The 25,379-nt window shown below is 45.8% G+C and overlaps 1 protein-coding gene across 4 annotated transcripts in view; it reads left to right on the forward strand.

Moving 5' to 3' along the window:
- LOC135897999 (uncharacterized) overlaps positions 1–25,379 on the forward strand; it is a 132,386-nt gene that overhangs the window by 25,360 nt on the left and 81,647 nt on the right. For 3 of the 4 annotated variants that reach the window (XM_065426708.1, XM_070530705.1, XM_070530706.1), the window contains exon 2: positions 5,298–5,334. The exons of the other annotated variant lie outside the window; for it this stretch is intronic. In XM_065426708.1, the coding sequence (XP_065282780.1) occupies positions 5,298–5,334 (37 nt within the window). The remainder of the gene's footprint in view (positions 1–5,297; positions 5,335–25,379) is intronic. 4 annotated transcript variants of the gene reach the window in all.

The raw sequence follows: 25,379 nt of genomic DNA on the forward strand, positions 1-25,379 counted from the left end.
GCTGTATGTGGACATTGACGCAGTAATTAGTATCGACAATGCTTTAAATAGACGTCCTTGTCCTGTGCAGAAAATGCTTGAAGACTGGTCATGCTACATCAAGAGTATATTCGCTCTCAAAGACCTATGGGATTTTTAGTAGACAGTGAACTGCGAAGTTCTTTGTGCGCAGAAATTTGTGCTTTTTCTTTCTATGACCTGTTCATGGTTGCGTTCTTCTACTCCTATAACTTTTTTTGTTCTTTCCGTTTTCCTTCGTAATCCATCTAGTTATTTTGATAGTAGTTAATTATTTATTTACTGCTTACTTTTCTTGTTTTCCTGCATAAGATTTTTGGATGGCTAACCCTTTAATTGGCCGAACATCCCAGCTTTCACAGCCAATAAAGAAAGAAAGCTATCGCGACCAAAGCTTATCGCTAATAACCTTGATTAAAGTTAAGTGACAATAACTTCGCGTTCGTCAGCTCGCATAGCAACAGGTTGTTTAAAAGAATGAAACCATGCCCGTTTTTCCTATTCTGCCTCGTGGCAACTAGCTATTTGAGGCGCTGTGTGACATTGTACAGCCTTCGGGATCGGCCCAGGTCGAAATGCACCAGGTTGTAACTTTTCTTCAGCGGAGTTAAAAAAAGAAAAAACTGGTTTTCATGGCATCGCCGAAATTGTCGTCTTAGTGTTGTCGTCACGCACACGTTCACGTCACAAACACAATTTATTGCCTTAAGCAAACACATTGGTACATCAGTTAACGCTTTGCAGAACACCAGATGATGCTGGATAGCCAGCTAGCTGCAAACTGTTTCGTATGGAATCAATTCCCGCAGTGGCATCTGCATAATTTGTTTTGAAATATTTCACTGCGAAGACATACACGAGGAATCTCATATACTCACGCAGATTCGGTATGTACAACGCGTGAACGAATGTCGGCAGCATGGCTGCTTGACATCGTCGCAATCTTCAAGACTCTCTGACCGTTAGGGATATTTCTTAAAAGTAGCCAGACTATTGAGCATTAGCATAACATTGTCATTTACCGGTGCTACATACATTATTCAGTAAAGGAAGGGACGAAATGGGGTATCCTGCGTGATTATCAGGCAGCATTATTATGTCTTGATAATACAGTAGTTCGCAGAACTGGGCTTCAGTTAAAGACACTCTCAAGGAACTCAGAAAAGCAAGCGAATAACACCGCATAATATGCATGGCTGCCACAATATCACTGAAAATGTTGCAGCTGATTAGGCAGCTCGACAAGCGTATATGAACAGCGTAAGATTAGGGCTTCTGCAATCGCAAGGCAAATCGCGCTACATTTTAACAGGATTCAGCTCGCGGCTGCAGATAGTCATGGTCTGATTGAAATTCAAAAATATTTAGCATTACTTTACATTGACCCTTGCATTCAGTTTCATAACCCGCGCACATGGGATACCAGCAAATCTTTTGAGGTGCTGGCCAGTTCACCATTTGCAACGTGGTACTGCGTTCACAAAACACTTTCCGATAAGTCGTCACGCTGATAGCCGCTAATGCACTTATAGCCTCGCGGACAAATATGTACAATATCTTCTTGCCCACAGCAAGATGCTCAAAGACGCCGTTTGCTATGTGATCTAATGGTAATGGACCGAAGGCCCTTGATCAACAAAAAGGGATCCTAGGTCCATGGACAACAGATACCTTATAAAGGCGAGTGCTACTGGCCAACCCAATATTTCTGGAAACGGGCATCCTTTCCTGGCAAATATTAAGTAGGGTTTCTATAAATTCTTGTAAAAAGACTGTATTGTATGCTTTATTTGACCTGATTTTATGTTCCTTTCTGTGCATGACTTCAGGTGCCTTTTAAGCGACCTGACTTCGCCTTTCATGTCTTTTTTGCGCTTATGTGAGCAGTCTTTGAAGTTTGAGTGTCTTATGGAACATTTTTCTTATATCTTTATTATGTTTAGTGCTGGCTTGTGTTCGCAATTTTATTTTGTATTCATTCTATGTAAAAAGGAGTAGTTGGCGTGCCTAAAGGCGCCAGCTACTCCTTGTATCAAACAGCATGTATAAAATGACTTGGATGGTATATAGTTGATTACGAAGTTCGTTTAAGTCAGAATCTTTATCGAGAAGGGTGAGAATATATAGCAGCTGCTACAATTATCATGGTGTATTTGTATTTAACCAGCACCGCTTTGACTGTCAGAATAGATGCGCTGCTACTGCATGAATGTTATTTTCAAACACTCATGTACATTTCTTCAATACATTTTTACTTGCTTACAGCTAGCAGCTGGTTCTTTGCCGGTGTGATTACGCTGCGTCTTAGCTTCGGTTTTTATTTATTTGTTCGTTCTAGCGTGTGATGCACGCAGTTTACGAGCTCGGTTGCTGTTTCCATCCATAAGGGAAATGACGTAACGTCGAAAGCTGGCTGCCATCAACTTTCCACGCGATCCCCCGGTCAGACGAATAACTATCGCGCCTACCACCATCTCGCGTCTTAGCTTTGTATATATTCCTCGCCAGACGTAACTTTTGCGCACACGCGATTGTGACCTATGCTTTTACTTAGTCTTTTTGTTCTTTTTATAGCGAGAGGTGTATTCGCGGCGTATGTCGCCGTGAATTGTTGTTGCAGTCTTGCAGAAGTTGTTGCAGTAGCTCTCCGATAGTGGTCGTCATGAGGAACTACTGGCAACGAGGCAAAATACCAAAAGATGAAAAAACAGGAAGGGATCTCAGTCACTGTCGAATACGGCACCTTTACTTCGAAAAACTGACGTTCCGTATGACTGTACCACGAACACATTACTTTTCATATATGGCGCTTATTATTGTGAACGTAACAATGTGTGTGAGCGAGAACTACATGGACAACAGCGAATACATCTCAGTTCAATGGTTTGAAAGGACACAAAATGCGCGAGACGTATAAGTGCCATCAACGAAGTGCGAGCGATCGGAACAGCATTGCCCACAGGTTCCTTGTCATGGTGTGCGCCATGATGCGCGAAACAATAATCAGTATTAAACTATCATTGAGGTGATATAAGTTGAACAATGTCAGCGCAGGAAGTAAAAGACGGAGTGCAATAAGTTCAGGAAGGCGGAAAGAAGTGAAAGACAGAATATTGAAATATGAAAGAGGAGAAAAAGAAAGCTGTGGTTTTCCAGAACTAATTGTTCGCGCTCAAACTTCCAATAAGTTCCACTTATCTGTTCACAAAATAAACCAATCATATTAATTAACTTCTTAGCAATAAACTTTACGACGCATGTTTATATTGGAAAGGTGATGGGATTTGTCATCAAAGTCTAGTTCTGTGTTGTTGCATTTTGAAACGGACATGCAAACCGAAATAACTTGTGTCAACTTATTTATTCAATTTACCTGATTACGCACGCAGCAATGCTAAGTGCGGCTGGTAGTGCAACATACCTGTGACGCAGTAGGGCGGGGTGAAATGAAGCTTGGTTATACGGCACGATAAAGCATTTCATGTCGTCCCTGCTACTGAAGTGACTGTGCATCCAATCGGGAGTTGCGCACAGTGCCATTCGAAATAAGATCATGGAAAAAGAGAAGTGTGACACCACACTTCGTGAACAGAGCCGCGCTTCGGGGTGCCGCGTGCGTTTTCCGATAAATTTAACGTATAATGACACCAGTTATCTCGGCCTACGTGACCATCTTGAAATCTAGAAACACGGAACTAGACTTCTATGACGATTACCTTCAACTTTCCAATATAAGTCGTGGAAGGCCACAGGCCATTACTCTGCATCACCGGCTACATCCCAGTTTAACCGCTTACACGCACTTCCGACACCCTTGCATGTTCTCGACTGTAGCAACATCGCTGACGTTGCTCTTGTTCAGCAGGCTACATTGCGTGTTCTCGTAGTGGCTAGAATAGAGGGAACGAAACAGGTACGTTGCCGAGATGTGATGCAAAAAGAAAAAAAGAAAGGAAAGAAAACATGGCTCATAAAGACCAAAGCACATAATACACACTGGCATTGAGGTGCGTAAGAAGGCTGATGCTTGTGCAGAGAGTTACCGTGCAGCTCAGGTAAAAAAAAAAAAAGAAGAAAGAAAGGAAAAGCTCGCAATATTAACTACAGCCTCCAATATTCGGCAAAATTGTCCGCACGTGAGTTAGTTGGTAAAGAGTACGAGTGTTCGAATTGTGAAATTTCCTAATCGATTCGAATACAAACATTCGAGAAATGCTACCTCCGAATATCGAATTGAATATAGGATTTCTCGTTTCTAATGAAAAGTGAATTATGAAGTTTACGCGCAGCTCGTTTGGTGAAAAATTGGGCTTATATACATTTAGTTTACATGTATTTTTTACATGTAGTTCGCACTCGCACGTCCGCACAACAAAATAGCTTGTGAATGAGTAACGACTGCTTTCAAACCACCGTGGTTGCCCAGTGGCTATGGTGTTGGGCGGCTGAGCACAAGGTCGCGGGATCGAATCCCGGCCACGGCGGCCGCATTTCGATGGGGGCGGAATGCAAAAACAGCCGTGTACTTAGATTTAGGTGCACGTTAAAGAACACCAGAGGGTCGAAATTTCCGTAGTCCCCCACTACGGCGTGCCTTATAATCAGAAAGTGGTTTTGGCACGTAAAACCACCTAATTTAATTAACAACTGCTTTCAGTTTTTCGGGGCAGCACAAGAATGGCGGTTAATGAAACAAGGGAACAGTAACATCACCATATGCACATACACTGTTGTGTTCGGTGAAGGAGAGAATAGTGATCCTATACAGCAGCGCAGATTGTTTTAAATAAGCGCATGCATGATGAGACTGGCTAAGAATAAATAGGCTGCCTAAAACGAGTCAGTCCTTTAAATCACACAAGATTATTGAGCACTAGTTATCTACCCCGTGCATTCACTCAGCAACTGGTCTCTCGGCGCTACAACCAATGCTCTCATTCCGAATGATACAGCGGGAAATTCGGAATGGCCCTCACTTCCATCGTTCTATCTCCCTCGCAGCTTCAAAATTCGAAATCAAGGAATATTAGTAAATTCCAATAGTAAATTCTCGAATGGTGTACGAAAACGGTAGCAGACACTATTCGATTCCATTCGAAGTTTCGAATATTTGCGCAGCCCCGTAGCAAATAGTTCAAGTAAAACAGCTCATAAATTGGACACAGAACAGACAGACGAACTCCAAGAACTGTGCACGAATTACGAGCGCTTGGTGTACGTCTCATTTTTTTGCGTTTTTATTCCGCAAAACTGTGTTTACACAAACCCTATCTTTCCAGGAGTCATGGTCCAGAAACAGCCACCGTCTTGGAAACCGTAAGTGGGCCTGCTCACAGGCATTTTTTTTTAACAACAGGAGAAAAAACATAAAAAAAACATCACTGAACCAAGGAATTTTCTATTTCTTTTATCTATATTGTTTTCTCGTTAAGTGTTTCTTTCTTCTTTTTTTTTTAGAGCTACGATTTCGGGATAGTGGGCTCTTGAGCAGCCAAACTTTCCATGCGCTCGCAGTTAATAAAGAACGACAACAACAAGAAAAGCACTGACTAAGATTTATTCGTACATTATAATGTATCATATGCCAATACAACGTCTAAGCAAGATCCTGCAGATTATGCACAAGCAACAAAACGCAGCTTGGTTGTTTTAGGCACGCACGTTCCGTTCACTCACTGTGCGCTTTATGCGGTCTGGTGTATGAGATGGAATACTGCGTTGTATAAATAAACATGACACGTGAATGCTTGTAGAGGCTAGGAAGGCTTTTTCTGCGCGTGGTGCCTACAGGTATTGTTCCGGCAGTGAGTGAAAAACATTTTGAAAACTACGCCTTCAGTTCACATAGCTACGATGCAGTGCGTCTAATGAGGGGCAAATAATAATTCAAGAAAAATACACAACTGACCCAACTTGATTTCAGGAAGGCTACACTGTACTCTGGAAGAAAATGAAGGGATAGACTTATAAGTACAATAGAAAAGAGAGTCACATGACTACGTAAATACAGGTAGAACCGCGTAACAAAGACGCAATTTAGAACAGTTCAATGTAATGTTGGCCGTAACAAGAATTAAAAGAGTCCTCGCTTCTGGTTAGTGAACATCCAGAGCGCTGTTCTTTGCAAATTAATGAGACGATCGCCGCAAAGATGGCGCATGATAGCCTTGACTGATCACACAAATCTGGCTATCGGCTGTTCCAGTGAACAAGAGATACTCGTTCGGCGATGCCATTCTCAAATATAGACAGCATAGAGTTGAACTACGCTGTGTGCGGACCGTAGTAAGCCAGAGACCTGGATATGTATCTAGAACTCGCACAAATTGTACTCTTTCGTGATACGCCCAAGCACAAGTGCACGTTGTTTAACCGCTTCGCGCCTCTTTGGGAATGAAATAGTGATAAGGCTGATGATGTTGCCAGAGTATGTTGTGGCTGAGCCAGCTAGGTCGCTATCAACACGCACTGATCCGCTATAGACATTGAAAAACGATGCCTCGTCCTCGTAGGCCATGCATGATAAAGCTCTCCTGTCAGTGGCAAATTTTTCGTGGGATCCGCGGCGTGGCATCGAGGAAGCTTTGAATGGCTGCCTTAGGCGCACGAGGCGGACTTCGGATGGGTTCGGGTTTCAGTGTTCCTGAACTTTGGGGCAGCACGGAGAGCTGTGAATTTGGCACCATAAATAGGATGTTCAGAACATTTCTCTAGAATTCGTGGGGGTTGACCATATGCCCTGTTTGCCTACAGGAAACAGCTGATTCGTCGGCGTAAGCGCACAGGCACCCGCTATTCAGTTTTTTGCAGACAAAATCCCCGTTCCTTTTACGAGTGTCACCGAAACGGTTTCAGCTCTATCCGAATATCAGATAGGAAATATCGGATAGGAAGAATTGAATGTGAATGCAGGCAATAGAAAAGCAAGGGAAGTCGTGCTGCACAGATGCACTATGTAACATGGATGACTTGGAACAATGCTCTTTTGAGTTTTCTTTTACCTGCTTAAGGAGCTGCTGCCGAGTGTCCCGGCAAACGCGCGTGCTGTAGTCGGCGAACACTTTGATCCTGTTCATGCTGCACTGAAGCTGCTGTTCCTGCTCGAACAAGCGCAGTGAGTATATATCGCTTAGTAAAGGCTGTGCGCAGTACTTTGAAGGCGTTCACAAATGTTCTCTTAAGGCAGCCCGCACTGAGCACGAAGAGGCACGGCCGAAACAAACACAGATGCGTGACAAAAATACTTTCAGAGCCGCTGCGTGTCTCTCTGTGAGCACTACCTAAATAATGGCGGATTCCTTTTCCATGTATTAGTACTTAATTGACCGTGTGTTCATTAGTGGGCCTTCTGTTCTCGCATGAATAGTCTTGCAAATATAGCAGAGCTTCGGAGATAAGCATATACGTCGACTTCTACGTGACCTATAAGACCTTGGGACTAATATGAAGAAATATTAAGCTATGACTTCGTGCAGTGTAGGCTACAGTTAAACACAACTAAAGCTAGATGCTCCATACTTTCTCTGATAAGCAAAATCATAAGTAACTAACGTATTCATTAAAAAATAGCCAGTTTTCATGGTCTGCTAACAAATATGTTTTAGGCATAATTAAAAAATCAGTTTTCAGGAATGTTCTAAATGGAGAACACACTAAAGCTGTTGGATTTGCATTCAAACTACTGAAAGTGATAATACGATGGTTATTGAAATGTTTAATCGAGGGCCTTATTTACTTCGTACTGTGTCATGTAAATATAATGCTGGGCATACTACTCTTCAGTGGCATGGCCAGTCTTGAATCTCGCAGGAGTGGAGAGAAAAGATGTGATTTGAGTGTATCTCAGCATACCGTTAAAAGGCTATACGTATTTGTTTTTTGGATCAACTGTAGCAGACAGGGGAGCGTCGTCTCTTTAACCAGGTTATGTGAAGCAGCAGGCAATACTTGCAGGACAAAGCTGAATATGAAATTATTCAAAGCATAAAATTTTACAAATTAACGATGACTTCAGTTACATGTTGCAATGTCACAGTTCACGCCAGGCACGGCCCAAACATGTCCATTTACTTAGGCATATGAAATTAGCACCAATTTCGAAATATATTTAATCAAAATGTGCGATGAAATACATCTGGTTCCACATTACTTTTCTAAAATGTATTCTTCAAACCGATACAAGACTACATGGAACGCTGATATATCTCGAGGCGCATTTTCGCGACGAGTATTTTAAAACTGGCGCGCGTCTCCGAATTTCTACTAAATGCTTAGAGAATTCACCAACTTCCTTCGTGCACCTCAGTACGAGCATTATCGTAATTCGTTATGTTGATAATCAGTAGAAACAATGTGAATGAACATAATGATCGTTACTTCCATAAGAATGCTTTCTTTTCAACTGTTCAAAAAAAAAAGTTGAAAAGAAAGCATTCTTGAAAAGAAAGCATTCTTTCTTTTCAACTGTTCAAGGGAGGAAGAAGAAGTTTGGTTCGACACAGTCGCACTGCTGTCTCGCTCCCGAGTGTTTTTGCATTTTTTCGACGTTTTGTCAAATAGATTTGTCGAAGACGTCGGACGACTCGCCAAGGTACCTTCCCTACCGGAGGCCGGGGGGACCTTCGCCTCCCGCCGCTTCGATAGGAGCCTGCAGAAAAGCCCGATCTGGTAGCGGCGAGAGCTCCGTCATGACTACGCCTGACCTGACACCGGGACAGAGGCCACCGACTGACCCCGAGAGCAACCGTGACTGTAAGCGATACAAGGCTGCAGAAACAGACGACGAGTCTACGCTTATTGACGATTGTGACATAGCTGACATCACAGATCTGGACGATGAAGGCTTCAGGCTTGTGCGTCACCGCAAGAAGAGGACCGTCGGAATCCCAGTGATTGTTACGCCTGCCACAGAAGGAGCCGACCTGAAAAAAGTAAATCCGATTGTTCTGTCTACAGAAATTGAAAAAATTTTTGGCGCATCGCCAGTTAGGAGCCGATTTACTGCTCAAGGAGCCCTGCTTCTAGATGTACAGACAGAAGAGCATGTGAATTCCCTTCTCAGCTGCAAGTCAATCTCAGGGACTGCAATCTCAGCACGAGTGCCCAATTCGTACCTGCAAAACACGTGCATTATTAGAGGAGTACCGAAGTGGTACACTGACGAGGAACTGCTGCTATACCTAAAACCACAAGGAGTCTACCATGCAAAGAGAGTCACGCGACGCGTCCAAATTTCCGAAACCGATTGGGAGTCCCGGCGAACCAGCTCCGTGGTTCTTACGTTCGCTCCAAATACAGACCGCCCAGAGAAGATCAACTTGGGCTTCACAAGACACGAGACCATTGACTACGTTGAGACACCACCTCGGTGCTTCAAGTGTCAGCGCTATGGACATGTGGCCAAGTACTGCCGTGGTGAGCAGCGGTGTAAGAGATGTGGAGGACCCCACGATTTCAAAACATGCGCGTGCAGAGAGAACTTTCTATGTGCAAACTGTAGTGGTGGTCATCCAGCTAGCTATAGCAAGTGTCCTATGCGGACAGCGGCAATAAAGCGTAAAAAAACGTTTATCTTGGGGCCGACAGGAAACGATGAGAAAAATACGACGAAGAAAAAGACAGACAATAAAAGAGAGTCAGATGACATGAGATGGAGCTCAAAGAGTGAAACTGATTTTCCAAGCCTGAAGCCTTCTCCAGGAATCCAGGACACAGTGGTGCCATCGCGCAGCGGACCGGGTAAAACAGACAAATCAATGAACAGAGGCCCCGTAGACGAGAAGACTGCTGAACAACCGGAACAGCGAAGTTATGTGTCTGTACTGCAGCGACCCCAATCGCGTTGCGATGAAAACACACCACAGAAGGACTGTCAGCAGGTGCTACGTGCTCTCTTCAAGGCCTTGCGATCACACATAGAGAAGATGCCGGCGAGCTCGATGAAGGAAATGCTCGAAGTAGTCCTGGCTCTCGAGTCAGTGATTCTCAGCTCTGCCTCTCTTTAAAGCACCTATCAATATGGATGCGGTCAGGACAGAATGTTCACCATCTCGTCCACAGGTGCCACTTATTATGCAATGGAACTGTGCGGGTCTTGCGTGCCATTTACCTGAACTGTCGTTTTTCTTGCGTAACATGCCTGTGCCGATATTGGCCCTGTCCGAGGCTGGTCTTCCAAGTTCCAGATCAATTGCTGGTTATGTCACACATGGAAACCAAAGCATTCCGACATTTCCGAACGGAAGCGCCATGCTATATGTGAGACGCGAAATACCGCACTACGTTCTACCAGTGCAAGACCTTTGCAGCAGTGCTTTGGAAGTCACTGCTGTACAAGTGCGGCTGGGAAACCGAAGCCTCAGCGTCGCCTCCGTGTATGTGAGCTCTCGCCAGAAGGTCTCGATGCGAGAACTCATAAGAGACCTCTGCAGCCGCTGCCCAGCTCCTAGGATTATATGTGGCGACTTCAACGCGCACCATACTCTCTGGGGCGACAAGGCGATTGATGCACGTGGAAAGCAAATTGTTAGTGCTTTAAACACCGAGGGACTCTGCGTGGCAAATGACAAACAGCCAACGTTTTTTCGACCACCGGCCTCTTACAGTGTCATTGACTTGACGTTACACTCAACGGACATCCTCGCATCGTCAACGACTAGTAAAGATAGAATGGGCAGTGATCATTTTCCTGTCTTCGTTAACATTGCTGGATATAGAACCAACGGCCGCAGATCCTGTCCTGTGACGCATTGGGATACGTACAGGGACGGCCTAAGCGAATCATCTGGAGACCTGTTCGCGGACATGTTACGTAGCAAAAGATTGGCTACCGCTGAGCTGAAGCTACCCGACCACTTCCCCGCTCCGGATCTAAAGCTCAAAAATCTATGCGCTGCCCGTAGAAGAGCGGAACGGAGGCTGATGAGGACGAAGGGCGACCCACCAATGAAGACTATATATAACAGGATGAACGCAGTAATTCGACGTTATACAAGGAAACTAAGAAGAGATCAATGGGCATCATTTTGTGCAAGCTTATCTGTCTTCACGCCAGTTCCACGGATATGGTGGGTCGTTAATAACCTTGCTGGCACCTTTCGACCAAACAAGCCATTTGAAGCCCTAGCATTGAAGTTAGGCAAGCCACTCGCTTGTCTTGCGAATGCCTTCGCTGAAATATACTCTTCCGGAAGGTCAGCCGGCATAACCAACCCACCCCCGCTGCTATCGTCGTCTCTAATGGATGCTCCTTTCACAATCAGAGAGCTGGAACTAGCTATGAGCAGCCTACGACGTCGCTGTGCGGTGGGACCTGACCTCATCAGTAATCAGATGCTGACTAACCTACCGATTGAGAGACGGCGTGATTTGCTGGCATTTTTTAACCAAGTCTGGGCCAGTGGGGCTATCCCACATTTATGGAAGGTAGCATGGGTGGTACCGGTCCTGAAGCCTGGAAAGAATCCCGCAGCTCTGGACTCATACAGACCGGTATCACTGACCTCGTGTGCAGCGAAGCTAATGGAGAAGATGGCGTGCACAAGACTCACTTGGTTTGTCGAGCAGGGCCGAAAACTGCCATCGTGCATGACTGGGTTTCGGCAGCGTCTAAGCGCTCAAGACAATGTGCTGGACCTGCTAAGCCACATAGAACATTACAGTGCGGATGGCCTGTCGGCACTTGCTGTTTTCATGGATGTTTCTAAGGCTTACGACTACGTGTCCCAAGGAGCCATCATCAGCGAATTGCAAGTTATGGGCGTCACGGGGCATCTCTTGCACTTTATACATACGTTCCTCAATGATCCACGCATCAGAGTTCGTCTTGGCGACACTTTGAGTGATGAAATACGTATATTTCGCGGTGTGCCACAGGGGAGTGTTTTATCTCCCTTATTATTTAACATTGCCATGAGTAGCCTCCCAAGAGTACTAAACCATCGAACACCAGTGAAGATATCCATATATGCCGATGATATCTGCATATGGGTCTCCGGCTACCAGCATCGCCGCCTTGCACGAATAGCCCAGGGAGCAGTAAAAGCCATTCAGGGCCACTTGGCAAAGATTGGGTTATCACTATCAGCAGAGAAATCATCATTCGTACTGTTTCCTGGAGTGAAAAGAAAATCTACACGCTTGACGCTGAATTTGGACGGATACCAGATTCGACAAGTCACCAACGTCCGATTTCTGGGCGTTACCTTAGACCACAGGCTACTCTGGCGCCGCGGTGTTGACCACGTTGTGGCGTCATCGTCACCCAGGCTACACGTGCTCAAGCGAGTCGCTGGCATACGCTGGGGCAACCACCCGACGTCGATGCTACGACTACATACAGCGCTGGTTACCAGTCGAATCCTGTATCAGCTACCTCTGATGTCACCCTCAGACAGCCAATACGAGCGCTTAGAAGCCATCCACAGAAAAGGTATCCGACTTTGCCTTGGAGTCCCTCAGCCAGCGTCAAACGAGAAAGTGCTCTACGAAGCTGAGACACGCCCTCTACGACTTCAGGCTTCCCAGGCTCTGATGATCCAGCTCCTACGATTGAGTGAGTCTACGCCCGGTAGAGCCCTCTTAAGACGTATAGGTAACAGGCCACGCTCACATTTTTATGCAGCATTGAACACGCTTCGCGTATTAGGATTGCGCTGCTCGAGACAGAGGGAAAGGATAGAACCACCCTGGACATTCGAGGACATCACATGCAACTTAGGTGTACCACGATTGCAATCAAAGAGCTGTATTCCATCTGCAGAAGCCAAGTCATTGGTCCTGGAGCACCTGAGCACGATTTACCCGAATCACCTACAAGTATACACAGATGGCTCTGTCAAGGCAGACGAAGACCGCTGTGCAGCTGCATTCTACATTCCCTCTCTAAGATATACGTGGTCTGGCCGTCTGGACTGTATAGCCTCGTCGACAGTTGTGGAAGGCGTAGCAATCGCTTCTGCTCTGCGCAAACTAAAGACTTTGCCTCCACAGAATGTGGTGGTCCTTACGGACTCAAAGGCCGCATTACAGCAAATATACCGTGGTTTGCCATCCCTCAAGTTCTCACGCAAATCACTAGCCATCGTGAGAGAACTCAACAACAAAGGCTTCACCGTAAAGTTTCAGTGGATTCCTTCCCACATTGGCATCTCAGGAAACGAAAAAGCTGATGCGCTTGCATACGCAGCACTCTATCATCCTCCCAAAATCACCCGCCGTGGTTGCTCAGTGGCTATGGTGTTGGGCTGCTGAGCACGAGGTCGCGGGATCGAATCCCGGCCACGGCGGCCGCATTTCGATGGGGGCGAAATGCGAAAACACCCGTGTGCTTAGATTTAGGTGCACGTTAAAGAACCCCAGGTGGTCAAAATTTCCGGAGTCCTCCACTACGGCGTGCCTCATAATCAGAAAGTGGTTTTGGCACGTAAAACCCCAAATATTATTATTATTATCCTCCCAAAATCAAGGCTCCAAAGAGTAATCAAGTGCAAAAATCTGACGTTCGAAATCACTTTGCGTCGCTTTGGATTCCACCGCATATGCCCTGCGTAACCAAGAGATTGCACCGAGAGGAAGCCACACTTCTATATAGAATAAGGACAGGATCTGCTTATGCACCGGCCTGGTTATTTAAAACGGGGCGAATCAATTCTCCGAACTGTACGGCATGCAACGAGACAGGAGACATTGAGCACTTTTTGTGGTCCTGCCAGCAATTCCAAGATGAAAGAGACACTCTCCTGAAAAATCTGCAAAACAAGGACCTTCCTCATGCACGCCTGCAAGACCTTATATTTCCCGAGGGATCAGTTATAGCCCGCAAAGAAACTTCACGTCTCCTCATCGACTTTTTAAGGGAGACCGGTCTGATGGACATATGGTGAAACCCTTCAGCGGTATTGTGCGAGACGCTCGGGCGGAGCAATTGCCGGCCTTGTTCGCCAGGCTAAACCCGCCTGTTGCTACATTTCACCACCACCACCACCACCACCACATCAACTGTTCAACTAATCTGTATGGCATTCGTAAATTTGAATCGCTAAAGAAAAAAGAGAATAGAAAATGAAAAGAAAAATGTGGTGTACAATGCGCGTCACCCTTGTGTAGAGCGCGCACTAACGGCAGCTGCCGGGGCGCTCCGCAGCCAGCCAGCGACGGGTAACGGTAGTGGCTGGGCTCGACATAAGGTGCGCCTCCCACTACGTGCTCACACACCTATCTCGAACCCAGCAGCCACTGTCAGACGTCGCTGGCTGTGTCCTCGCACCGCGGAGATGGTCAAGCACCAGGCCAGGCAGGCGTCGCTACTGGCCGTGGAACGGGCGCCGCCCGCCTTCCCCACGATCGTGGTCCGTCCCGGAACGCAGCCGGGGCCCCACGTTACGGGCGCCAATGTGGGAACGGCGTAGTCCCTCAGTCCACGCCAGCAGGCCCCAGTCCTGGCAGGCCGCGCCCAAGAGCGCCCAGCCGAGCCTCGAACCACCACTCGCGCTCACGAGTCACTTCGACCTCCACTTCTTCGACTGCTAGCTCCGGTGCTGGTGTTTCCATACTGGCCTTCCCTCTGCGAAGGCGACGATGGCGCTGGCCCACGGCGGCTTGCAGCGACGGCACTGCACCCCTAGCGGCCGACAAACCTTGCAGACTGCTGCACCTAACGAGGATCGGCGAGCAGGCAACGTCCGAGTCACCAAGGTCTTCCAGTAACCCGAAGGCACTAAACCTGGCTGGCTTCCCGGACGTACGCTTCGCGAAGATGCGGCAGACCATATGGTGGAGCATCCGAGTTGTCGAGGTCTTGCGGGAACCAGAAGGCACTAAACCATTCCCAAAGGCACATTTGGTCCGGTCTTCCTCCTTGAGCTCATTCTGACGAGTGCACGCAGCAGGTCGTCGAAAGTACCAGCCGCCCGCTCACTGCCATTCCACCGCCCAGACACCACACGACACCACACCACGCAGTTACCAGGAGGGGAAGATCTTTCTACGGCTGCTTAGCACGTCGAGTAATGCCGACAACGGGCCCGTTGTTCGACGTCTACTCAACAGTGTTGCCAAAAAGGGCGTCATGATCTCGACCCATCTCCTCACCCCTTCCCACTGGCTCGCTCGGTTGGCTTTGGTTCCCGCCTGTTGCTACTCCTGACCTTTCGTCCAAGCTCCTCGCGAAGTGCCACGGGCCCTACCGCGTGGTTGCGCAACCATCACCAGTTAATTACGTAGTCGAACCCGTATCCCCGTCTTCCGACCTCCGCCGTCGCGTGCGAGAGACTGCAAATTGACCGGCTCAAGCCGTATTACGATCCGTTTACCGCTTCCTAGGTCCCTAGGATGGCCACTCTTCAATGCCGGGGGTGATTGTGAGGAAGAAGATTGGCACCCTGACAACTCCGTTGCCATCGCGTGGCTCGTACTCAGTTCGCTCTCTGGTTGCGCCCTACCTGCTGGTGCTGCATTTGTCGCTGCTTCTCTACAACCTGAATAAACTCCCTTTACGCAGCTAAGTTCTTAAATAGTCGAAATTTTTTTTAAGGCTCCGAAGAAAGAATGCGGAATATCAGAGAGAGGGAGAAAGAAAGATCCTCATAGCACTCTCACGGATGCATTGCACCGCATTAATACAAGTTCTCAACAAACAAGGACCGCATTTATTGCCGAATCAGGAATAACGATTTCTGGCGGTTTTGCCCCAGCCTGTGCTTATCAGAAAAAGCAGTTGTGGTCGCTCTCCATTTTTAGAATAAATGTTGCTTTTCGCGGTTGGTCTAGCCTACAGTAAGTGTTCGGATAGGGAAGCCTACACGCTGGCAGCGTGCAGGCTTCATTTGCTCAAAAGGCACTTGAGCCACTTCACTAGAGCCGCACATGTGCGCCGCAGTGACGTGATATTTTAAACATGCCTTGTGCGCTTTCTTCAGAGCAGGAAATAAAGTAATAAAGAAATCGTAAACAGTATCCTGATGGCCACAACTGCATCGAGTATATCGGAACGCGTTGACCAGTTTTTCATATAACATTTGTGACTAGAGAAACCTTTAAAAAATTTGCAGAACTGATCTTATGTAATTAGCTAGGCTGACGTTCCACGAAACCTTTTGAGCTTCACAAGATGATCGTTAATATATTCATTTTGAGTCATCCGTCTATGACATGCCATTTTCTTAAAAGCTTGGCATCGAGCTGCACGAAGAATATGGTGCATACATTATAATCACGGAGATGATATATCAAAATAGAGAGGAATAATTAACTGAGAGCGTCAGTTTATCGTATTTGGTATTTCATGGACTAATGTAGTTGTGGAAAGAGAGAAAAATAGCAAAGAGAGGAAAGGCAGGGTAGTCAACCAGACGAGCGTCGGGTTTGCTACCCTATACTGGGTGTAAGGGAAAGGGGCAATAGAAAGAACAAAAGTGGAAGGAAGTGAGAACTGTGTGTGCAGTGAAGAGCCGTGACACCAAATTTCCATAGCTGGTGATCTGTGTTGATGACATCTGGGACGATCTAAGGGCCAATGGTCATAGCACGAATAAGAGGCTGCGGGTGAGCCACGGGGCTTACTCGAGACATGCAAGCACTGGATTAAGAGCATCCAGCACTTGCGCTGCACTTTGCGCTGACGGAGTATGCAACTTGCTGAAAAGTGCACAAGGGTATTTATGAGGGACCGAAGCATCACAAACACTTGCCAGTTTTCTTCGAACAATTTATCGGGAGTCGGCGCTGGGGACTCTACCGCGGTGCGCAGTATGCTTTGATGTGACTGTGGCTCCGGCTGTGGCATCCGCTATGGCATCGGTTGTGGCGTTGGTTGTGGCATCGGTTGTGGCACCGGGCGTGGCTTCGGCTGTAGCTGTGGCTGTGGCTTCAACTGGGGCTTCAGCTGTGCCATCGGCTGTGGCACCGGCTGTTGCTTCGGCTGTCGCTTCAGCTGTGGCGGCTGCTGTAGCTTTGGTAGCACGGGCCAAACTTCAGCATTAGTGTTGCCCGGCCCGACCTTGTTAGAGCTAGACTCGGCTCCGCCAGGCCCAGAGGGCAGAGGAGGCGCAGTTGTCGGATGTACCACGCTCTTCACGGAGGCATCTGCGTTCTTTGAAGTCTGACGGCGTCGGGAACGTCGCTTTCTAAGGGCTGCAACAGCTTCCCGACGAGACGAACGGTCTCTCGCCATCTACCCCCCTTTCCTTCTTCATTTTTGGGCAGTCCTTTGAGGTAGAATCATGGGATCTAATACAATCGGGGCATTTTAGAACCATGGTTACACAGGAGTGTGCAGTGTGGGGCTCTGCGCAGCGCGACTAAACTCTCGTGTTCTCGCACATAGCGCTCACATGCCCCAACCTCATGCAATTGCGGCATTGGAGTGGCCTTCGGATAAAAGTTCGCACTGGATAACTAAAGTCGCCCACATTGAAGCTTGAGGGGAGAAATTCGCCCTTGAAAATTACCTTCACACAGCGGGATGCGCCGAGTCGAGACACATGAGTTATGGCGAAGCCATCAATAGCTGTTATCACTAGAATAGGCAAGTCAGCGCTGGAGATGCAGACGTCCATGTTGCAGATGACACCAGTAGTGGTGTCACTGTGCAGAGGAATAGACGAGCTGACCTTCATTCATTCAAGTTCCGTAAGTTTGCTTAAAGGGCTCAGCGCAGTCAAATGTACAACGTCACTAGCCAAAACATTTTTTCGTGTGTTGACTCTGACGTCTGTGACTTGATTGGCGTCACCGCTTCAATGAGCACCGAGACAGACTGTCTGTTGAGTCGCCTCAGGTTGTCGGTAGCCAGTTCTGGTACAAATAGAATCGTACTGACGGCAGTATTCCGAGTTGGTTCTACAGTCGACGTGCTTGAAGACACGTAGGTCGTAGTGTTTCATTGTTTCGCCTTGAGGCTCCTCACGAGCTGAAAGTCGTAATCGAAAAAGTCCTCACTTCTGAGCGAGTAGACACTGGTATCATCGCGTTTGGTGTTGCTCTGGAGGCCGGTCCGCTTCCTAGACGCAGCCACCACTGATATCGCCATCCCCAGCAGAGGCGCGGGGACGTCAACCTGCATCCGTGCCACGACTCATGGCCGAGATATAGACAGAAATCAGGCGAATATAGGTGAGCTAGAGAAATAGCGTTCTCATGGTTATGATGGTGATGATGGTGCTGCTGCTGCTGCTGCTGCTGCTGATGATGATGATCGATCGACGACAACGACGATGACGACGACGACGACGACCTCACATTATGGCCCATACCCGCACTGGGGGATTGGCCAAGAATTGTGTGCTGAAACATTTACTTAATTTTTTCAAGTGTCACATATTTGATTAAAAAAAGAAAAAAGAACATACAGAAACAAACAAGTTACGAAAGAACATTCGAAAAGTTGTTCGTTTAGTTGATTGTACGTAACCGCAAACGGTATCAAACACGTCCCTGTGGCTGACACCTATAAGTGACGCACCGAAAGATAGTATTATTTCTGATGATGAAATGGACCATAATTTAGCAAACAGAATTTCTAAATGTCTTTTTCTTAGCAATTTGTATCGGCGGTATAACAAAAATAGTGACCTAGGGCTTCTGTTTCTTGGCAGTATGGACACAGAGGTGATAGCGTCAGACCAGTCCTGCGTAAATATAAGTTTAATGGAGGGACACGGCAGCGTAATCTCGTGATCTCTACTTCTGAGTGTCTTGATGGACACCACTGAAATTTCCACGGAAAATTCAGGTGCTGAAATTTTGTCTATGTTATTATTGATTCAATGGCATCTCTATAATTCTCGCAGTCATTTCGTCTTCGTCTATGTATGAGCACTAATGTAGTTGTGGAGATTGGTGCGAAACGCCCGAGCTCAAGTGGAGATGAGTATAGAGCAAATTATAGCTAACTCTACTTGAAATTAAAGTTAAAGTAAAACTAGAGAACAGTACACATGAACAGGTGGATCTGCATGAAATTATATTTAGAGCACGGTTTTTCTCGCCAACTGTTTGAAACCCGCAGAGTGCTCAAAAGACGCCAGTCAAGCTGAGACAAACTTTAACATCTCTGGTTTCTCTGGTGAGGGTCACATCATACATACGAGATTGCGGACAGCATTACGGCACTCCCCAGCTTCTTCCACTTTGCTTTCTCGACAGCAGTATAGCTTCTCAAAAACAAACATTGTGTGGTCAACTCTGTCAATAAATTTTATGCGTAGAGATACTTAAAATAAACGACAGCATATTACATAAGAACCAAGTGTTATCGCTGTAAAGGCGATTTATCTGTAAGAAGCGGCTGGCGAAAAGAAGTGGCTGGCGAGCAGGGTAAAAACAGGCTAGGCGTGGTGAGTTCGCAATAGACTATCGCACCCGTGCGAATGACAGTGTCTCGACGCAGCTAGCATCTTCGTGATCACACTCTAAATAAATGATTTAGTGGCGATACCCATATATATATATATATCAGCTTAGTGCTGAGGACAAGGTGCCTTACTTACACTAAAAGCAGAGGAAGCGACTCATTGCTTCCTTTGCTTTGCGATGAGAACAGCGGTGCAAGGAAAAACGGTTAAGGGTGGGGGGACGCACTGAGCAACGTTACTTATAAATTATGTGAAAGGAATGTAAGCGTTAATATCCGTCTGAATATATAAACAGAATATATGAAGCATAACTTATTAAGCAGCTCATTGACGCTCAGCAGGTTTCAAATAACGATGTGTTTTTTTTTCTGGCGGGTTTTTTCTGTTTAAGTTCCCTGTAATATAGCAAATTTCATGCCAACGCGTAGAATTCAATTTATTTCCATGCACTGCGACCCGCCGTGGTTGCTTAGTGGCTATGGTGTTGGGCTGCTGAGCACGAGGTCGCGGTATCGAATCGCGGCTACGGCGGCCGCATTTCGATAGGGGCGAAATGCAAAAACAACCGTGTACTTAGATTTAGGTGCACGTTAAAGGACCCCAAGTGGTCGAAATTTCCGGAGTCCTCCACTACGGCGTGCTTCATAATCAGAAAGTGGTTTTGGCACGTAAAACTCCATAACTTATTTTTTTCCCCATGCACTGCTCGTACCAAAGATGGATTCGTTGACACTACTACTTGAGCATACTGTAGTGTCACCAGATTGCTTATTCTAATTTATACGTTAGTGACCCTTGAGAGTTTGTGTAATTCCGCTTCTTCAGCTGTATTACTTGACGGATGTTACATTCGCAATAAACCTCTCCTGGCAATGAACGAATAAAAATGCAGTCTAATTGCATATATATATATATATATATATATATATATATATATATATATATATATATATATATGTAAACGAGAGAAGAAGGGAAACCGAGGGGCTCGCTTTTTGTTAATGACCATATACAGCCAACAGACAAAGAAGCCAAGGAAAGCTTCGGGGAAATTAGCTGTGCAATGTAATTGTAGAAAATAATAAAGAAAAGGGAAATGAAAGTGGACGATATCCTAACTTGTCCCCGGTTGGAGACGAACCCACAACCTCCGCATTGCGTGTGCGTTGTTGCACTACCAATTGTGCTAGGGTGACGTCCATCAATTCGCCAACTAAATGCGGTATTTATGTTTACGATGTCTCGCCCTGGGAGTGTTAGCCAGTGCCAGTCAAAGCCAAGATGGGCGGATGTGGAACATCCTTTTTTGCCCGATGGCGTCACGTAACACGTGGACTTAGGAGAGCAGGCACGTGGCTAATGAGCCCTCGCATGCTACCTAATACCATCAAGCTGCCAGATTCGATACCCTGACTATGAATGAACGAGAGAAGGGAAACCGAGCGGCTCGCTTTTTGTTAAGGTTCATATACAGCCAACAGACAAAAGAGAGAGAGAGTGGCATATAAGGAAGGCAGGGATGTTAACTAGTCAAGAGACAGGTTGGCTACCCTACGCTTGAAGAAGGGAGAAGGGGAAGAGAGAGAAAGGCGATGGAGAGAATAAGGAGAGGGAGAGGGGCAGAGAGGGTATTAGCCCCGAGAACGACCTAGCTACGATCGGCGCTTGCGTGACGTCAGTGCACGGACTCGCGCCTTTCGTCTGCTGCAGTTCGGGTGACGTGCGGGCGCCTCCTGCAGTGTTTCCGTTTGTTCGCTTTGGTTGCCTGTGCTTGCATACTAATGATGCTCGTCTCAAGTATATTTTTACATCTTTGTTCGTGAAAATTTATTCCAAGAACTTATTGTCTAGACGACAATATATTTCTCAAAGGTAAACCCTGCCGTGCAAGCCGAAGGAGCTCAGACCAACCCATTGCGGGTTTTTCATGCGTGGATCTACATTTTGCAGCTGTAGCTCACGTGAATAATAAAAGCTTAAACGCGAAAACATAGATCATATGTATCCAGTTAGGATACCATACCTGCCGTGATGCAACAAGCATCTCACAAACGCTGGCTATCTATGACTTCTCGAACATTTACCTTGATTTTCACCCGCTAAAGTTTGTTTGCTTATGACGAGTAGTTAAGGGCATAATATCGAATTTTTGCATTTGTTCACAGAAACATTCGGCAGCAACACTAGGGCTTAACTAACATTGCAGTTTAGATTCTACGAGCACCTCTTGTTTAACTGGTTCTCAAGATTTGGCCGTTCTTCACCGGTCAAATTTAATTGGCGATAATTTGAAGTAATGCTAATTGAGGCTTGCAGCTGTTTGCAGCACACAGAAAGGAATGTACCAATAGCATGGTGACAAAATATCAAAATAGCCCGGAAGTTTTAGAAAACACAGCAGATAGGAAACATCACTAAATGTAATCACATAATCATGCGGTGTTAAAGAACAAATCTAAACATCCGACCATTGAAAACCTAATTTTTTTGCGTTGTTTTTTTATGTTGGGATGTTTTTTATGTTGCGATGTTGGTTTGTTTATGTTGGGATGTTTAGATTTGTACCAGGCGGCTGGCAGCAATGGATGGTATAAGCTGCACGGAACTGCCGGGCTACTTTTACATTTTTTTCACCGTGTGCTCGCTTTGGATTTTGTTTGACTAGGGTTTGATTATGCGCATGTTCGTGTGGGACAAAGTGATAAGTGTCCGGTGTCTAAATATATAACTGCGACCCGAAAACAATTGCATTCCCTCCGACGGACGCCGGCCCTCCGGCCGAAGCGTCAGTAAAAACATATGCCATATCGTGTGTGTATATATATATATATATATATATATATATATATATATATATATATATATATATATATATATATATATATATATATATATATATATATATATATATATATATATATATATATTAACATGCCAGTCTTGCGATTGCAGCGTTTGCCACACTCGACTTGAGGCTGACTGAAATTTTAAAACTTTGACATGTATCATAACAAATAATTTTCAAGTTATCTTTACGATCTTATCCTTAATTAGCGGATTATATATATTGCAACTTATCGCCCCAGTAATGCCCGCCTTGTCATGTAATCTAGCTGAAGAAGCGCAATCGCTCAAGGGCTATTACACAAAAAACATCTCTTCGTGAAAAAAAAAATCAGCGAACACTACATCTGCTGTTTTTTAATGCACGAAAACATTTATTATTAGCATATATTTCAAACTTTCCTGTCTACCTTGCTAGTCATGCTTCTCGTAATTTGTGATGGAGGGATGAAGAAACCGCTGTCAGGTATTCTGTGCCTTTAGCCTCTGCACGCTTCCAGACGAATTTAGGGAAACAGCGAGCCTGTTATGTCCTTTCTGCATCCAAAATAAATGCAATTAGATCGTGTTGCACACATACTAATTGCTCACGAACATTGCTAATCACGACGGTTGGCGCACATACCACATATCCAGAGGAACGTATAGGTGAGGCATTCTTCAATGAAGCTCTGGCATGGAAATTTATGTGTTCTCGGGTGGGTACATTACTAGCACCGCGGCGCTGATTGTGTTCGGCTCCCTGATTGACTTCGTGCTAGTGTAGAGATGGTCTCCTTTCATATGTGATGAGGGATAGCACCATACTCATGGAGGCCACACATGAAATGCACAAAACAGCGTTTTCTCAAAATAATTAACTGGAACGGCAATGCATTTCGTTGGACACATTGAAAATTTATATCTCGGAACTGGTGCTGTCCGGAGAATTCTTTACAAGTGGATACGCCGTGCGAACTCAGCGGCTATAATTCGTAGATTGAAATATGTGCCGTAAAGTAATTAACTAGAAAGTTAATCAGCGTGATTACGTTAATTATTCAATTGAACATTTTGATTCCTCATAGGAGTAATGGCCGCTTCATCGAATACTCTAGTTCAAGCGTTAGAACTGTGCTGTCTGCCATAGGCAATCTTTAAAACATTTGGTGCAGCTAAAAAAATAACACCTTGTTAGCCATATTACCAGAAGCCAAAAACAAGGACATCAAGGGCAGTAAAACGGAAATTATCTGCAGTTCCTAACTAATTAAAGAATTATTAAATAAACGAAAATGAAATGGATGAAAATAGAACTGGCCACAGGTGGGCCAGTGGTTTTCTCACATGTATATATAGACTAAAGGTGCGCGTATATTCGAAGCTACGAATACGAATGGAACATTTCACACTAACTATCCGTATTGGTAGCAGATATGTCGCAGCAACCTGCTGTTAAAGTATGGTTACTGTTCTCTGACTGCTAATCGAAGTGTTGCAAGTTATCAGAACTAAAACAACAATGAACGTTTTCGAAGCAATGCGAAAAAAAATATTGGTAACGCAAGCCTTCTTCTAGGTTTTGCGACAGAAGCTTACATGACAACCTGTGATTACCTGTGTGTGTGTTTTTGGCAGTCTACTCATTTTGACGCTACAAGCAATTTTACTCTTGTAACGAGGCTTTTTACTTGTGGCTATGGCGCCAAATTCCTTCAACAACATCTTTTTTTCTTCTTCCACAACTTCGAAATTTTTGTTCTGCAACCATTTATTGTTAATAAATAAATTATGGGGTTTTACGTGCCAAAACCACTTTCTAATTATGAGGCACGCCGTAGTGGAGGACTACGGAAATGTCGACCACCTAGGGTTCTTTACCGTGCACCTAAATCTAAATACATGGGTGTTATGGCATTTCGCCCCCATCGAAATGCTGCCGCCGAGGCCGCGATTCAAACCCGCGACCTCGTGCTCAGCAGCCCAACACCACAGCCACAGAGCAACCACGGCGGGTCCATTTATTGTTCGTTCTTGGAAAGCTAGTCATAACGCAGCCATTCACTCTTGGTGAGTTTGCTTGCAACCGCGCCCAAAAAGTGGTTTAGCGGATATTACTACATTTTTAAAATGATAAATGAGCGCTCTTGTTTTTAAAGCTGATGCTTTGTAAGTGGTATAGTTAGCTGTCTTTTTTGAACTACTCAGTACAGGCGTGTGGCCTAGCTATACCGGAATAAATGTGGCTGTTGTAACTAAATGTAGCTACGTTTGACTGTCTGACATTCAATTCGATATTCGATACTTGCCATTCGTATTCAATTCGCATTAGCAAAAGTGTATATTCGCCCACCTCTGATATATATCATACCGGCGCTAGCGACGCCTTAGCGCTCTTGTGTGCTTTGTGATAGCGCCTACCACGCGATCCCATGAGCGAAAGTAAGCGGTCTTGTTAGAAAGAGATTTAGGCGTTCTTAATGGCCTCAACGAGCCAACGGATCGTGCTCGCTCTGGAACACAAGCTCAAGTTCAATTCTAAACCTAGTGTTGCCAACCTATGAGGTCATTTTCCCCTAAATTTGCTTCCGAAAAACCCCTATAACTTCCTGTATGAACATCTTTTTTTTACGATGCTATTCTGGTTGTTGTGTTAGATATTTGAGGTGTCCTTCAATTGTTGCTGAAATATTTCATAAAACGTCGGCGGCAGATAAACGGCACACAAATTACGTCATCTTCACCTAACTAAAAAGAAAAAGGGCCACGGCAAGGACTCGACCCTCTTGCCACACCGCCACTGCTACCGCTCCGTAGGCGAACACTCTAACCACTGCGCCACCGTTGCACTGATTTGTTATTGCAACAGGCGACAGCGATGAATATCTTCGAGTCTGTGCACGCGGTTGGACTCCGCATGGCGGGCGATTCACTGGATGGCCCATGACAGGTCCGGCGCCCGTGTCGGCGCCATTTAGTCTTCGTCCGAAGTTGAATCGCTCGCGCCTACATCATCAGGCGAGACGGCAAAGCGTCGATCAGCTACTGTCGATCCACTTGGACTCGCTGTCGCCCGATCCCATGTTCGACGACGATGAACAAGATGCAATGCGCTTTAGGTACCCGACGGGCGACGACTACGACATCCCTCCTGAGTAGGAGGTGGAGTTCGCCTAAGAACCCGAT

This window comes from Dermacentor albipictus, chromosome 1, assembly GCF_038994185.2.
Source record: "Dermacentor albipictus isolate Rhodes 1998 colony chromosome 1, USDA_Dalb.pri_finalv2, whole genome shotgun sequence".
Classification (NCBI taxonomy): domain Eukaryota; kingdom Metazoa; phylum Arthropoda; class Arachnida; order Ixodida; family Ixodidae; genus Dermacentor; species Dermacentor albipictus.